General features: G+C 50.4%; 1 protein-coding gene across 1 annotated transcript in view; it reads right to left on the bottom strand.

Annotated features, from left to right (window-relative positions):
* HEXA (hexosaminidase subunit alpha) overlaps positions 1-13,364 on the bottom strand; it is a 162,183-nt gene that overhangs the window by 89,687 nt on the left and 59,132 nt on the right. Inside the window, exons 6-7 of the mRNA XM_030187644.1 lie at positions 6,266-6,367; positions 2,849-2,981 (exon numbers count right to left, since the gene is read on the bottom strand). Coding sequence (XP_030043504.1) covers positions 2,849-2,981; positions 6,266-6,367 — 235 coding nt within the window. The remainder of the gene's footprint in view (positions 1-2,848; positions 2,982-6,265; positions 6,368-13,364) is intronic.

Here is a 13,364-nt window from a genome sequence, read left to right as displayed (position 1 = left end):
TATTTGTCTTCTCAGGCGTCCCCGCCCATGCGATATCCGCTGCCATTTCAACTTAGAGCTTTGCGGGGGTTCTGTTGGTAATCGTGACTGTGTCAAACCCCTCGGTGCGTCTTGCCTCAAGTATTCTTGGGCATCCTCCAGCGACATCACCCGGTGTTGTTTTCCCTCCTTATAAAATACCAAGGTGAATGGGTGCTGCCATTTATATTTAATGCCCTCTGTTCGAAGACGCTCAGTCAGTGGGCGTAGTGCTCCTCTTCGCTTCAAAGTCATGGCCGATATATCTTGGAAGATCTCTATGGGGGAAGTTTCCCATGTTATTGGACTGCTCGCTCTTGCTTTATGCATGACTTCTTCCTTAATTTTAAATTCTGAGAAACAGGCCACTATTATCCTTGGGTACGTTGGCCCTTCACTGGCCCAAAGCCCGGTGCACTCGCTCCAGCCGGATGGTGTTGGGGGCAATTGTGCATTCTGGTGTAGATAGAAGATGGGCAGCCAAGTTCTGTACCACCAGTTCACAGTTATTAAATTCTGGCAGTTCTGGTAGGCCCCATATCCTAATGTTAGATCTCCGGCTCCTGTTTTCAAGGTCTTCCACCTTGTCTGTGAGAAATCTCATCTCAGTTTGCTGTTCCGATAGCTGTTTTTCCATCACATTGAGGGAGTCTGCGTGTTCTTCCAGTCCTGCTTCGGTCTCATTGACTCTATTCCCCAATTCCGTGATTTCTCCTCGGAGGTCCGCACCCAGCTGTGCGAAGTCGCGACGCATCTCCTTAATTTCAGACTTGATATCCTGGAACCAGATTTGGAGTTGCTCCCATTTGTCTGTCTGTATTTCGCTTTCCCCCTTATTGTCGCGTCCCGCATGGCGTCTCGCGCCCATACCTGCGCTCCCGCGGTGGGGAGCGGGAGCACGCGGCCTCCTCAGCACCTGAGGACGGTCGGAGAGGTCCCGCGGAGGAGCCGGCGTGGCTGCGGGCCTAGCAGGTCGGACCGGGATCGGCGGCCGCTGGAGGGAACGCCGGTCTCATAGGAGGGGGCGGTCGGGAGGAGGTTCACGCCGGCCAACATGGCGGCGCCGGAGCCGACGTCTCCCTCGCATCAGAGCCAGGAGGCTCTGACGCTCCACCTACGGCGCCCCTGATTGGCGAACCCGGGGGATGACTCCGCCTGTAGATCGGGCAGAGCCTATCCAGGGACGCTGCTGACTTCCCGGGGCCGGATTGGTGGCTTTTCGTTCTGAGGGCAGGATGGCGCGATATTTAAACTTAGGAACCAAGGAACCTCCTTGCTTCCGGTTCTGTTGCCGATGCAGGACCCGTGCCTTGCTAGCCGCTATCCTAAGACTGTGCTGATATTCTACCGGACTGCGAGCCGCCCTTGCTAGCCGCCATCCTCAGACTGTGCTGATATTCTACAGGACTGCTAGCCGCCCTTGCTAGCCGCTATCCTCAGACTGTGCTGATATTCTACAGGATTGCTAGCCGCCCTTGCTAGCCGCTATCCTAAGACTGTGCTGATATTCTACCGGACTGCGAGCCGCCCTTGCTAGCCGCCATCCTAAGACTGTGCTGATATTCTACAGGATTGCTAGCCACCCTTGCTAGCCACTATCCTAAGACTGTGCTGATATTCTACAGGATTGCTAGCCGCCCTTGCTAGCCGCTATCCTAAGACTGTGCTGATATTCTACAGGACTGCTAGCCGCTATCCTAAGACTGTGCTGATATTCTACAGGATTGCTAGCCGCCCTTGCTAGCCGCTATCCTCAGACTGTGCTGATATTCTACAGGATTGCTAGCCGCCCTTGCTAGCCGCTATCCTCAGACTGTGCTGATATTCTACAGGATTGCTAGCCGCCCTTGCTAGCCGCTATCCTCAGACTGTGCTGATATTCTACAGGATTGCTAGCCGCCCTCGCTAGCCGCTATCCAAAGACTGTGTGTGTGGACTACTAGCCAGGTCAGTCCGTCAACCCCGTGGTTCCAGCAGTCCTGCTGGCCGCCTGCAGCTGGGGGCTCAACCCTTGGTGAACGGCGGCCGCCGCGGGTGAAGATTCGGGGTTGCACGGCTGTCCTCTGAGGTCCTTTTGGGCCTTGCGGGACCTAAGGGCTCGCCAACGAAAGACAAGACACTTATCACTGCGATCTTCAGGGCATTCTGGGGTTTGGGGCCGCATGACGTCTTCACTAGCGCCTTTCTCTCCGGCCTGCACTTTTTGCACCAGCTCCCGCTGTCGGTACGCGAAGGCGTTTAAATCTGTTGTTTTTGTCCCGGAGTTGACATTGCTGGGATTGTGTTCTTCTCTCGCACCGGCAGCACTGTTCCAAATAAGCCGAGGGAACAGTCAGCTCTTATATTTTGCTTTTATTTCGACTGGATATCGGGAGCTCCGTTTTTAGACCGCCATTGCAGCTCGTGACGTCCAATTGAGCTCTTTTTTAAAGTTCCTAAAAAATTTTATAAAAAATATCTATTCATAATATTTGAAAAATTGAAAATAATGAATTTGAGTTAAAACGAAATGTTCTGGCTCTTATGAAACGAGTCGCCACTGAGGTCTATGACATTTTGTGTCAAAAGTTCATTGGTAAAAAGCTTGGTATTAAAGTTTTAGACACTGGGCTTCTTTGAGACTGTTTGTTGTATACTTTGCCCCCATCTGCTTTAAGTGAACAATTTGTTTGTGTGCCCTTCAAAGCTGATTCATCGTATGGTCCTAATCAATGCATATAAAGCAAGTATCATTCAGAAATGTCAGTCAATAAGGACCATAAATGCTCATCTAATCTCTGCACAATTTCATTTCTAGTACAGTGCCACAGACTAGACTCAAACTTATTACCTCTGCCCCAGGACTGTGTGTGTCCAGGGGTGTCAAACTCAGAAATCACTCGAATCCCACGCAGCCGGGCATGCTCCATCACAGTTTTCACATCACTGGTGGTATAGACATGGGTCTCAGGGTGGTATGAGCCCTGGAAGAACAAATCAAGTTCCAGAAGTCATCTTTATGCTTTGCCTTGTTCTGTGTATTATTTCAGTCTTGGTCTCCTCAGAACAGAACAGAACAAATAAAGCCACACATCCAAAGGTTGGAACCAACTTAAAACAATCGAGGAAAGCATTTAGAGAATGGTTCATATAATTCTTTCCATCTTTATGTACATGTATGTTTAACTGTGTCTGTGCACACGTGTTTGCATGCATATTTGTATGTGTGTGCTTGTTTATGTATTTTGAGTGTGTGAGAATTTGCATTGGCACTTGTTTGTGACCAGGAGAAGGTTAAGAGATGAAGGTACTGTGAATTTGCTGCAGCTGCTGGATCTGCTTCTCCGATAAAAATGCTTTGGGCCATTTTTTCAGGTGCTTTATTTCTCTGGAATCCCCAGTCTGATCTGGTCCATTATTTAATTCACTCTCTCATCCACTGGTTTTTCCTCCCTGCCGAATTTGGTCCAATTCTATTACATTTTCAGAGAAACAATCCATCAAATTGGAAAGAATAAAACAAAGGGTGGGGAAGTCAGAAGGGAGTGGCAACATAACAAGGAAGAGACAGTTTGAAAGGAGAAATTCCCTAACTACTGTGTTTCACTCAGATGACAATTGGGCTCATTTTCGAAAGAGAAGGACGCCCATCTTTCGACATAAATCGGAAGATGGAAGTCCTTCTCACAGGGTCGTCCAAATCGGTATAATCGAAAGCTGATTTTGGACTTCCCCAACTGCACTCCTTCACAGGGACGGCCAAAGTTCAAGGGGGCGTGTCGGAGGCAGGACTTTGGCATGCCTAACACTTGGACATCCTTGACCCATAATCGAAAAAAAGGACGTCCCTGATGAACACTTGGACGTTTTCACCCGCACAAAAAGGTGACGAACTGACCAGATAACCACCTGAGAGAATCGGGGATGACCGCCCATTACTCCCCCAGTGGTCACTAACTCCCTCCCACCCTCAAAAAACATCTTTCAAAATATTTTGTGCCAGCCTCAGATGTCATACTCAGGTCCATGACAGCAGTATGCAGGTCCCTGTAGCAGTTTTAGTGGCGAAGGAAACTTCAGACAGGCGGACCCAGGCCCACCCCCCCACCTGTTACGTTTGTGAAGGAAAGTCAGTAGAGAACCCACAAACGTGGAGAACTCAACGAAGTCCCACGGATAGTCACAATACAACAAAGCAGTGGGTAAAAAACCAGGAGTCCCAGAGTGGAGATGAACAAAATTTTATTAATCAATATATCGACTCGACACAACGTTGTGTTTCGGCCAAAAGGCCTACATCAGGAGTCTAAGTGCCGAAGTGGAGCTTGATGGCGATGATCCAGATTAAAGCAATACTGGAAATTGAAGACTGTTTTTGCAGTGGTCCACTTCGGCACTTAGACTCCTGATGTAGGCCTTTTGGCCGAAACACAACGTTGTGTCGAGTCGATATATTGATTAATAAAATTTTGTTCACCTCCACTCTGGGACTCCTGGTTTTTTACCTACGTTTGTGGAGGAAACAGCGAGACCTCCAAAACCCACCAGAAACCCACTGTACCCACATCTAGGTGTCCCCCTTCACCCGTAAGGGCTATGGTACTGGTTTACAGTTGCGGGTAGTGGGCTCAGTACACAAGGTAAGGGAGCTATGTACCTGGGAGCAATTTATGAAGTCCATTGCAATGCCCCCTAGAGTGCCCAGTTGGTGTCCTGGCATGGCTTGCATATGGACGTTTCTGAGATGGACGTCCTTGGTTTCGAAAATCGCTGAAAATCAGAAACGACCATGTCTAGGGATGTCCATCTCTAAGGACGACCAGATTTAAGGATTTGGACGTCCCTGATGGTATTTTCGAAACAAAAGATGGACGTCCATCTTATTTCAAAAATACGGGTTTCCCCGCCCCTGGATCGGAATGTTTTGCAAGGATGTCCAAATCGAAACGTGGATGTCCCTTTCGAAAATGACCCTCAATGTCTCTGGTTGGATTAGTTTGAACAAATCAAGACAGTAATGAACCTCATTCCTAAGCCAGAGTACGAGTATGATTTCAGTCTCTCACGATGCTGCAGAAGTTAGAACTGCTTCTGCCACAGAATGCATTGGACCATTTTTGGGAGAGCTTATTTCTATGGAACTTCCAGGTATGATCTGATCTATTTTCAGGCTCAATGTGTCCCTTCACCTTATTTTTCCTCCATACTTCCCAAGTTTCATTCAGTTAAGTTTTTGCCCCCAGACAGACATTTGACATCTTCTGTAAAACTCTAACTTCTATTGGGTTGGAAAAAATAAACTAAATAGTTAAAACCTGAAAAGGTTCAATAAAAGGGGGGGGGAGGGAGGGAAAAAGGAATATCCAAATTATGTACACTATATGCAAATACAATCTCAAAAACTATGGTGGAGAATTGTCTAATCCTTGTGCTGTCCCAGAAAACCAAGAGTCTCGCATATACCATAAATCAGATTACTTTTCGGGTCCATCTTCAGAATTCTGAAGATGTCAAGTGGTAGTTCTTTCCACTCCTTTCCCTACTCTGGAAACAGAACCTGGCCAATGATGGATCACCACCACTTGCCAAACTTCTTAGGCAGTCTCAATTACTACAAATTTCTACACGTAACACCTCGTGACACCACAATGTATCAAGCTGCACTCACTGTAGAATTCTCATCAGACCTGGTTCTGTCAGAAACGTATTACCATCAGCAAGTACATACCCTATGGTGATCTTTATCTACAGTCATTTTCCTCTGTTTCTACTCTCAGTATTGACAGCATTCAGCAAGGGAATCATTTGGAAAAAGGGACAATGATGGCAAGAAAGAGAGAAGATGAGAGTTCCTTCACAGCCTATATACAACTCAAGAAATTCAAGTGCAGCAGGGTTATGCAGTGGTTGAATAAGTGAGACCATATGGTTCTGTGCGACTTCTTCCAAGACCCTCCAACCCCTGACAGCCTGTCCAACAGCAGAGTGGCAGGAGGCATCTTTCTCCTTCTGTAAAATGTAGATATAGCTGACATATGAGAAAGAAGAGGATAAGTCACCAGTCAGCTCTGCTCTGGTCATGATGTGCATGTTTACCAGACAAAAATAATTGTGTGTTCCAACAGACCCCATGCTGTCAAGTCCCCCTTAGGTTGACGAGGTATCTTGCTGAGGCTTGCTATTTTGACCCAGGAAAGTGAAAAGAGGTAAGAAATGCCAGAGTTATGCTGCTGGTATTCCATGCACATTTCATTTGGTAAAATGGTACCTTCTTGCTGAGCTGAGGAAACAAAACGCTCTCATATGGGAATGATGGATCATCCACGATGTGCCAGTGAAATACATTGAACTTAGAATAAGCCATACCATCCTGCAAAGTTAGAGAGAAAGTATGATTAATGCCCACTCATCACAATCCCCAGGCCAGTAGACAATACCTGCAGGAACAAACATCTATGCACTCAATGTTACAAAGTTCAGACCAGCTGAATGGATGGAGAGGGACAAAATAAACAGCAAATACTCAGAAAAATTCAAAGTCTCTTGTATTCAGCCTGAAGAACATTTTCAGTGCCTGCTGCTGCAGCTACTGCAAATCTAGGACTGAAGAGAAATATTACAGTGACCATGAGTGTAGGAGAAGCTGTTCTCCCATGGCAGGCCTTGGCCTAAAGGCAGTCACTGGGGATACTCCCTGTCTGGATTAGAGGAGGAGGAGGAAGGAACCAAAAGAAAAAAAAAAATAAAGGCAAAACCAACGAGCTGGAAAAGAAATAGCTTTTCTGTTTTACCCATATTTTGTTTTCGAAGGGATTTTAAAGGGAAATCCCCCCCCCCCCCCAATCCTAAAAATTTTGACCCCTGTCCAAGTTTTCTATATATTTTCCAACCTCTGATTGTTCATCTTTACAGATGGTATATCTTAAGTTTAACATCAGAACTTGCTTCAGGAGAAAGGAGTAAGAAGTGCTGTAGCCTCAATCCTGTCCATCTAAACATCTATCCTTGATGTCCTCCCCCAGCTCCTGGTTGGACAAATAATTCAAGAGATCAAATGCCTGCTATATGCAGGAAATCAGGTCATTTCATAGCCTACTCCACAACATCTGCAAGACATCTACTGCAAATCACAGATCATACATAAGAAACTGGAAATGGCAGGATCATGATCTTCCAGAAAAAAGCTAAAGGCTACCCAGATAAGAATGGAAATAGAGACCTGTCCAGACGATGAGTACCTTAGCTGAAAATGTGTGTATCTGGAAATTTTAAGTTATCTATAAAGGTACAAGAAGAAACCTCTTACCCCAGTAAAATGAGTAATAAAATTATTTCCTGTGATGCGAGAGAGAAACTGACATGCAGCATCTGCAGGAACACCCCAATAATGTGTGTAAAATAGAACTAGTTTTTAGGTGGAATAGAAGGTAAAATTATGTATCATACCTGATAATTTTCTTTCCATTAAACATAGCTGATCCATAGACTGGTGGGTTGTGTCCATCTACCAGCTCTACCAGCAGGTGGAGATAGAGAGCAATCCTTTTGCCTCCCTATATGTGGTCATGTGCTGCCGGAAACTCCTCAGTATGTCGATATCCAAGCTCCATCCGCAGGACTCAGCACTTAGAGAATTACACCCACAAAGGGACACTCTGCCCAGCTCACCACCGCCGAAACGGGGGAGGGGAATCCGTCCAGCTCATCCCCGCGGAGCGGGGGAGGGACACCACCCCGCCGATGCGGGGGGATCTGGCTTATCCTGCAACCGCAACTGCGGGAGGAGCTGACTGACCCTAACACCGCCGAAGCGGGAGGGGTACAAAGCTGCCCTACAGCCGCACGAAGCGGGAGGGAGCGACGGCAAAATTTAGGTCTCAATCCAGCCCAGTAAAATGGAAGGGAGAGGAATGCAGCAGCTCACTGTAACACAAACTCGTCTCAACTCTTGAAGAATCCAATTGAAAAAACTTGAACACGAAGTCCTCCTGAACAGGAACTGAAGACTAAACTTGAACCTGAAATGCAACCAGAATATAAACAGTACAGATATCTGGGAGGGGCTATGGATTGATCAGCTATGATTAATGGAAAGAAAATTATAAGGTATGATACATAATTTTACCTTCCATATCATCATGCTGATCAATCCATAGACTGGTGGAATGTACCGAAGCAGTACTCACCCAGGGCGGGACATTGAAATCCCTGACCGCAACACTGAAGCTCCAAACCGGGCCTCCGCCCGAGCAGCCACAGTCAAGCGGTAATGCCTGGAGAAGGTATGGGCCGATGCCCAAGTTGCCGCCTTGCAAATCTCTTCCAAGGAGACGGACCCGGCCTCTGCCATCGAGGCCGCCTGAGCTCTAGTGGAGTGAGCCTTCAGCTGGATAGGCGGCACCTTCCCCGCGGCCACATAAGCCGCTGCAATGGCTTCCTTGACCCATCTTGCCACTGTAGGCTTAGCAGCCTGCAGACCCTTACGAGGACCTGCAAACAGGACAAACAGATGATCCAACTTCCGGAAATCATTGGTCATTTCCAAGCATCTGATGATGACTCGTCTCACATCTAGATATTTGAGAGCAGAGTATTCCTCTGGGTAGTCCTCCCTACGAAAGGATGGGAGACAAAGCTGCTGATTCACATGGAAGCGAGAAACAATCTTGGGCAGGAAGGAAGGCACTGTGCGAATAGACACTCCTGCCTCAGTGAACTGCAGAAAAGGCTCTCGACATGAGAGCGCCTGGAGCTCGGAAACTCTTCTGGCTGAAGTGATAGCCACCAAAAAGACTGCTTTCAACGTCAGGTCTTTCAGAGATGCCCTCGACAAGGGTTCAAAAGGCGGCTTCTGCAAGGCTCTTAGCACCAGGTTGAGATTCCACGCAGGCACCACTGAGTGAAGAGGAGGGCGCAGGTGATTAACTCCCTTGAGAAAACGCACCACATCTGGCTGCGAAGCCAGGGAAGCACCCTTCAGGCGGCCCCTGAAGCAAGCCAGAGCCGCTACCTGGACTTTAAGGGAACTGAGCGACAGGCCTTTCTCCAGACCTTCTTGCAGGAACGCCAACACTGAAGAAATTGGAGCAGTGAAGGGAGAAAGTGAGCCTGCTTCACACCACGCTGCAAAGGTACACCAAACCCTGGCGTAAGCCGTAGAAGTAGAGCGCTTCCTCGCTCTCAGCATAGTGGCGATGACCTTGTCTGAGAAGCCCTTCTTCCTCAGACGCTGCCGCTCAATAGCCAGGCCGTAAGACCAAAGGGGGAGGGATCCTCCATCACCACGGGACCCTGATGCAACAGGCCCTGCTCCACTGGCAGTCGCAGAGGGTCGTCCACTGAGAGCCTTATCAAGTCCGCATACCAGGGACGTCTGGGCCAGTCCGGACCCACCAGGATTATCTGGCCCGGATGCTTTGCCACCCGGTCTAGTACCCTGCCCAACATGGGCCAGGGCGGGAACACATAGAGAAGCTCCTGTGTCGGCCACTGTTGGAGAAGAGCATCTACTCCCAGAGATCGAGGGTCCAGTCCTCTGCTGAAAAAGCGCGGCACTTGGCAATTGGCCGATGACGCCATCAGATCTAGGCTCGGCTGGCCCCAGCGCTTCGTGATTTCCAAGAACGCCTGAGCCGATAACTACCACTCTCCGGGATCCAAGGTATGGCGACTGAGAAAGTCCGCCTTGACATTCATGACTCCGGCAATGTGGGCCGCCGACAGCTGTTCCAGGTTCGCTTCCGCCCACTGGCATAGATTCATGGCCTCCTTGGCTAGAGGGGCGCTCTTGGTACCTCCCTGGCGGTTGACATAGGCCACAGCCATGGCATTGTCCGACAGGACCCTTACTGGCTTCAACGCCAGTACCGGGAGGAACTCAAAAAGCGCCAACCGAATGGCTCTGAGTTCCAGGAGGTTGATAGACCACTTTGCCTCTGCAGGAGACCAGAGCCCCTGCGCTGTCCTTCCCAAGCAGTGGGCTCCCCAGCCCGTCAAAGAGGCGTCCGTCGTGACGACAATCCACTCCGGGGTCACAAGAGGCATTCCTGCAGACAACTTGTCTGTCTTCAGCCACCAGCTCAGCGCCTTGCGCACTGCTGGGTCCAAGGGAAGGCGCACAGCATAATCCTCCGACACCGGAGTCCAGCGCTGCAGCAGAGAGTGTTGTAGTGGCCTCATATGAGCCCTGGCCCAGGGCACTACTTCCATCGTGGCCGTCATAGAGCCCAACAGCTGCACATAGTCCCAAGCCCGAAGAGGAGAGGCTACTAGGAACTGGTCCTCCTGAGCCTGAAGTTTGACAATCCGATTGTCTGGCAGGAACACTCTGCCCACTTGGGTGTCGAATCGAACTCCCAGATACTCCAGGGACTGAGTCGGGCGCAGCTGGCTTTTCTCCCAGTTGATGATCCACCCCAGGGAGCTCAAAAGAGCAATCACCCGGTCCACAGCTTTGCCGCACTCTGCATAAGAGGGGGCTCGGATCAACCAGTCATCCAGATAAGGATGGACTTGTACTCCTTCCTTTCGCAGGAAGGCCGCGATGACCACCATTACTTTGGAGAAGGTCCGCGGAGCAGTAGCCAACCCGAACGGGAGGGCTCTGAACTGGAAGTGTCGGCCCAGGACTGCAAAACGCAGAAAGCGCTGATGAGGAGGCCAGATGGGAATATGCAAGTACGCTTCCTTGATGTCCAAGGATGCCAGGAACTCCCCTGCCTTCACTGCCGCTATAACAGAGTGGAGAGTCTCAATGCGAAAGTGCCGAACTTTCAAGGCCCGATTGACCCCTTTGAGGTCGAGGATAGGCCGTACAGAACCTCCTTTCTTTGGTACCACAAAGTAAATGGAGTAACGTCCCTTGCCAAGCTGATTTTCTGGCACCGGAACGACCGCACCCAGGCGGATCAGATTGTCCAAAGTCTGCTGCACTGCCACAGCTTTGACCGGAGACTTGCAGGGAGAGAGTACAAACCCGTCTCTTAAGGGTCGGCAGAACTCTAGCTTGTAGCCGTCTCTGATGACTTCCAGCACCCAAGCGTCTGAAGTTACCCTGGTCCACTCGCCCAGAAACGAGGACAGGCGTCCTCCAATCTGCACTGGGCCATGGACCAGGGCCCCGTCATTGGGTACGAGACCCTGGGGGAAGACCGGAGGGCGCACCTCCGGGACGGCGGTCTCTGCGAAAGGAATGCTGCTTGGGGGAGAAGTTCCTTTTGAAGGAAGAGGGGGCAGAGGAGCCCGACTTGCCCGGGCGGAACCGACGGGTTTCCTGAAACCGTCCTCTGGAGTTATCGGGGCGAGCACTGGCCCGAGCCCTGACCTCTGGTAACCTCTTACCCTTAGACGTGCCGAGATCGGTCACAATTTTGTCCAGCTCGACCCCAAAGAGCAGCTTGCCTTTAAAAGGCAACTTAGCCAGGCGGGACTTAGAGGCGTGGTCAGCAGACCAATGCTTCAGCCAAAGCCACCTCCGCGCAGAGACTGTCTGAGCCATACTTTTAGCCGAGGCTCTCAAGACATCATACAGCAAGTCTGCCAAATAAGCCAAGCCCGATTCCAGGGCCGGCCAATCAGCCCTCAAGGAAGGATCTGAGGGGGAAGCCCGCTGCACAATCGTCAGGCACGCCCTGGCCACATAGGAGCCGCAAACTGAGGCCTGCAAACTTAAAGCAGCCGCCTCGAAGGACGACCTTAAGGCCGCCTCCAATCTTCTGTCTTGGGCGTCCTTTAGGGCCGTGCCACCTTCCACCAGCAACGCCGTTTTCTTAGTCACCGCAGTGATTAAAGAATCCACGGTAGGCCAAAGAAAGGCCTCCCGTTCACTTTCAGGCAGAGGATAGAGGCGGGACATAGCCCTAGCCACTTTGAGGCTCGCTTCCGGGACATCCCATTGAGCCGAAATCAAGGTGTGCATGGCATCATGCACGTGGAAGGTCCTAGGCGGGCGCTTCGTCCCCAGCATAATGGCGGAGCCAACAGGGGCTGAGGGAGAGGCGTCCTCCGGAGAGGAAATCTTCAAAATGCTCATGGCCTGCACTAACAGGTTGGGCAAGTCCTCTGAGCGAAAGATCCGCGCTGCAGAGGGGTCATCCGCTCCATCCGAGTGGGAATCCGTCTCCTCCAAGGAATCCCCAAAGGACCGTTGGGAGAACTCAGATACGCTGCCCTCATCTACATCAGAGGAGACAGAGTCCTCTAAGGCCTGGAAATCCACCCGAGGGCGTTTACTTCCGGGGGCCTCAACCCCTTTATCGGACAAGGGAACAGGGGCAGCGTTTTGCATAAGGAAGGCCTGATGCAGCAGCAAAATGAACTCGGGGGAGAAACCCCCCAGACTGTGCACTTCAGCAGCCTGGGCCACAGCCCTAGACGCACCCTCAACCGGCGCTCGCAAGAGCGGGGGAGAAACATGCTGCGCATCCAAAATGGCGTCCGGCGCGACACTCCGCGAAGGAGCCGCGCGGGAAGAATGGCGCTTAACTTTGGCCGCTTTTTTGCCGTCGCCCAAATCAAGGGTGGCCATAGCATTAACGTCTCCCATCTCAAGGGCGGCCCAAGAAGAAGCCGTCCGAGCAGAGTGGCCGGCCAAGATGGCGGAGGCGAGCAGCGGGGGATGGGCGTTTATGGCGGGAAAAAACGCCGCCCCGGAGGAAGAACCGGGACACTGACCGGCCTCCAAACTGACACCCAAAAAGGGCGAATCAGACTTTAAGACCCCCGCATCCCCGCTAGAAGCGCACACGCGGTCCAGGGAGCGATTCTTTGCGCCCTCGCCCTCCAATGCCATAGGCCACGTGGAGACCGATCGGGGAAACCCCTGCCCGCTACGAAAAGGTAAAAATTACCTGCTTCTCGCTCCGAGCTGTAACGAACTGGTGTCCCAGTGAGTAGCTGCAATAAACGTTGAAATAAACGCCCTTAAGGACGTCCAAAAAAATTTTTTTTTTTTTTTAACGGAGCCAGCGGGAGGGGGGAGAAAAGGAGGGACCTGGCACCACCAGATTTGCACTTGCTCAAGAAGAGCCCTCAACCCCAGGTACTCAACAAAACCTAAAAATTAGGCTTGGAGACCTAGCCAGAGCTGCTGCTGTGTGTGACCACCACCTGTTGAGATAGAGAACATACTGAGGAGTTTCCGGCAGCACATGACCACATATAGGGAGGCAAAAGGATTGCTCTCTATCTCCACCTGCTGGTAGATGGACACAACCCACCAGTCTATGGATTGATCAGCATGATGATATGGAAGTGGTTATATATAATCTGAACATTCCCTTTCATACTATGTGTGCTGTCAGTCCTTTAACAATGATACACACTCCCGTAACAATCATGCATCTTTATAGCAAGCCTAACTTACCAAA

Source organism: Microcaecilia unicolor, chromosome 1 (assembly GCF_901765095.1).
Source record: "Microcaecilia unicolor chromosome 1, aMicUni1.1, whole genome shotgun sequence".
Lineage (NCBI taxonomy): Eukaryota > Metazoa > Chordata > Amphibia > Gymnophiona > Siphonopidae > Microcaecilia > Microcaecilia unicolor.
Note: the sequence above shows the minus strand (reverse complement) of the source record. Positions and strands in the feature narration are given on the sequence as shown.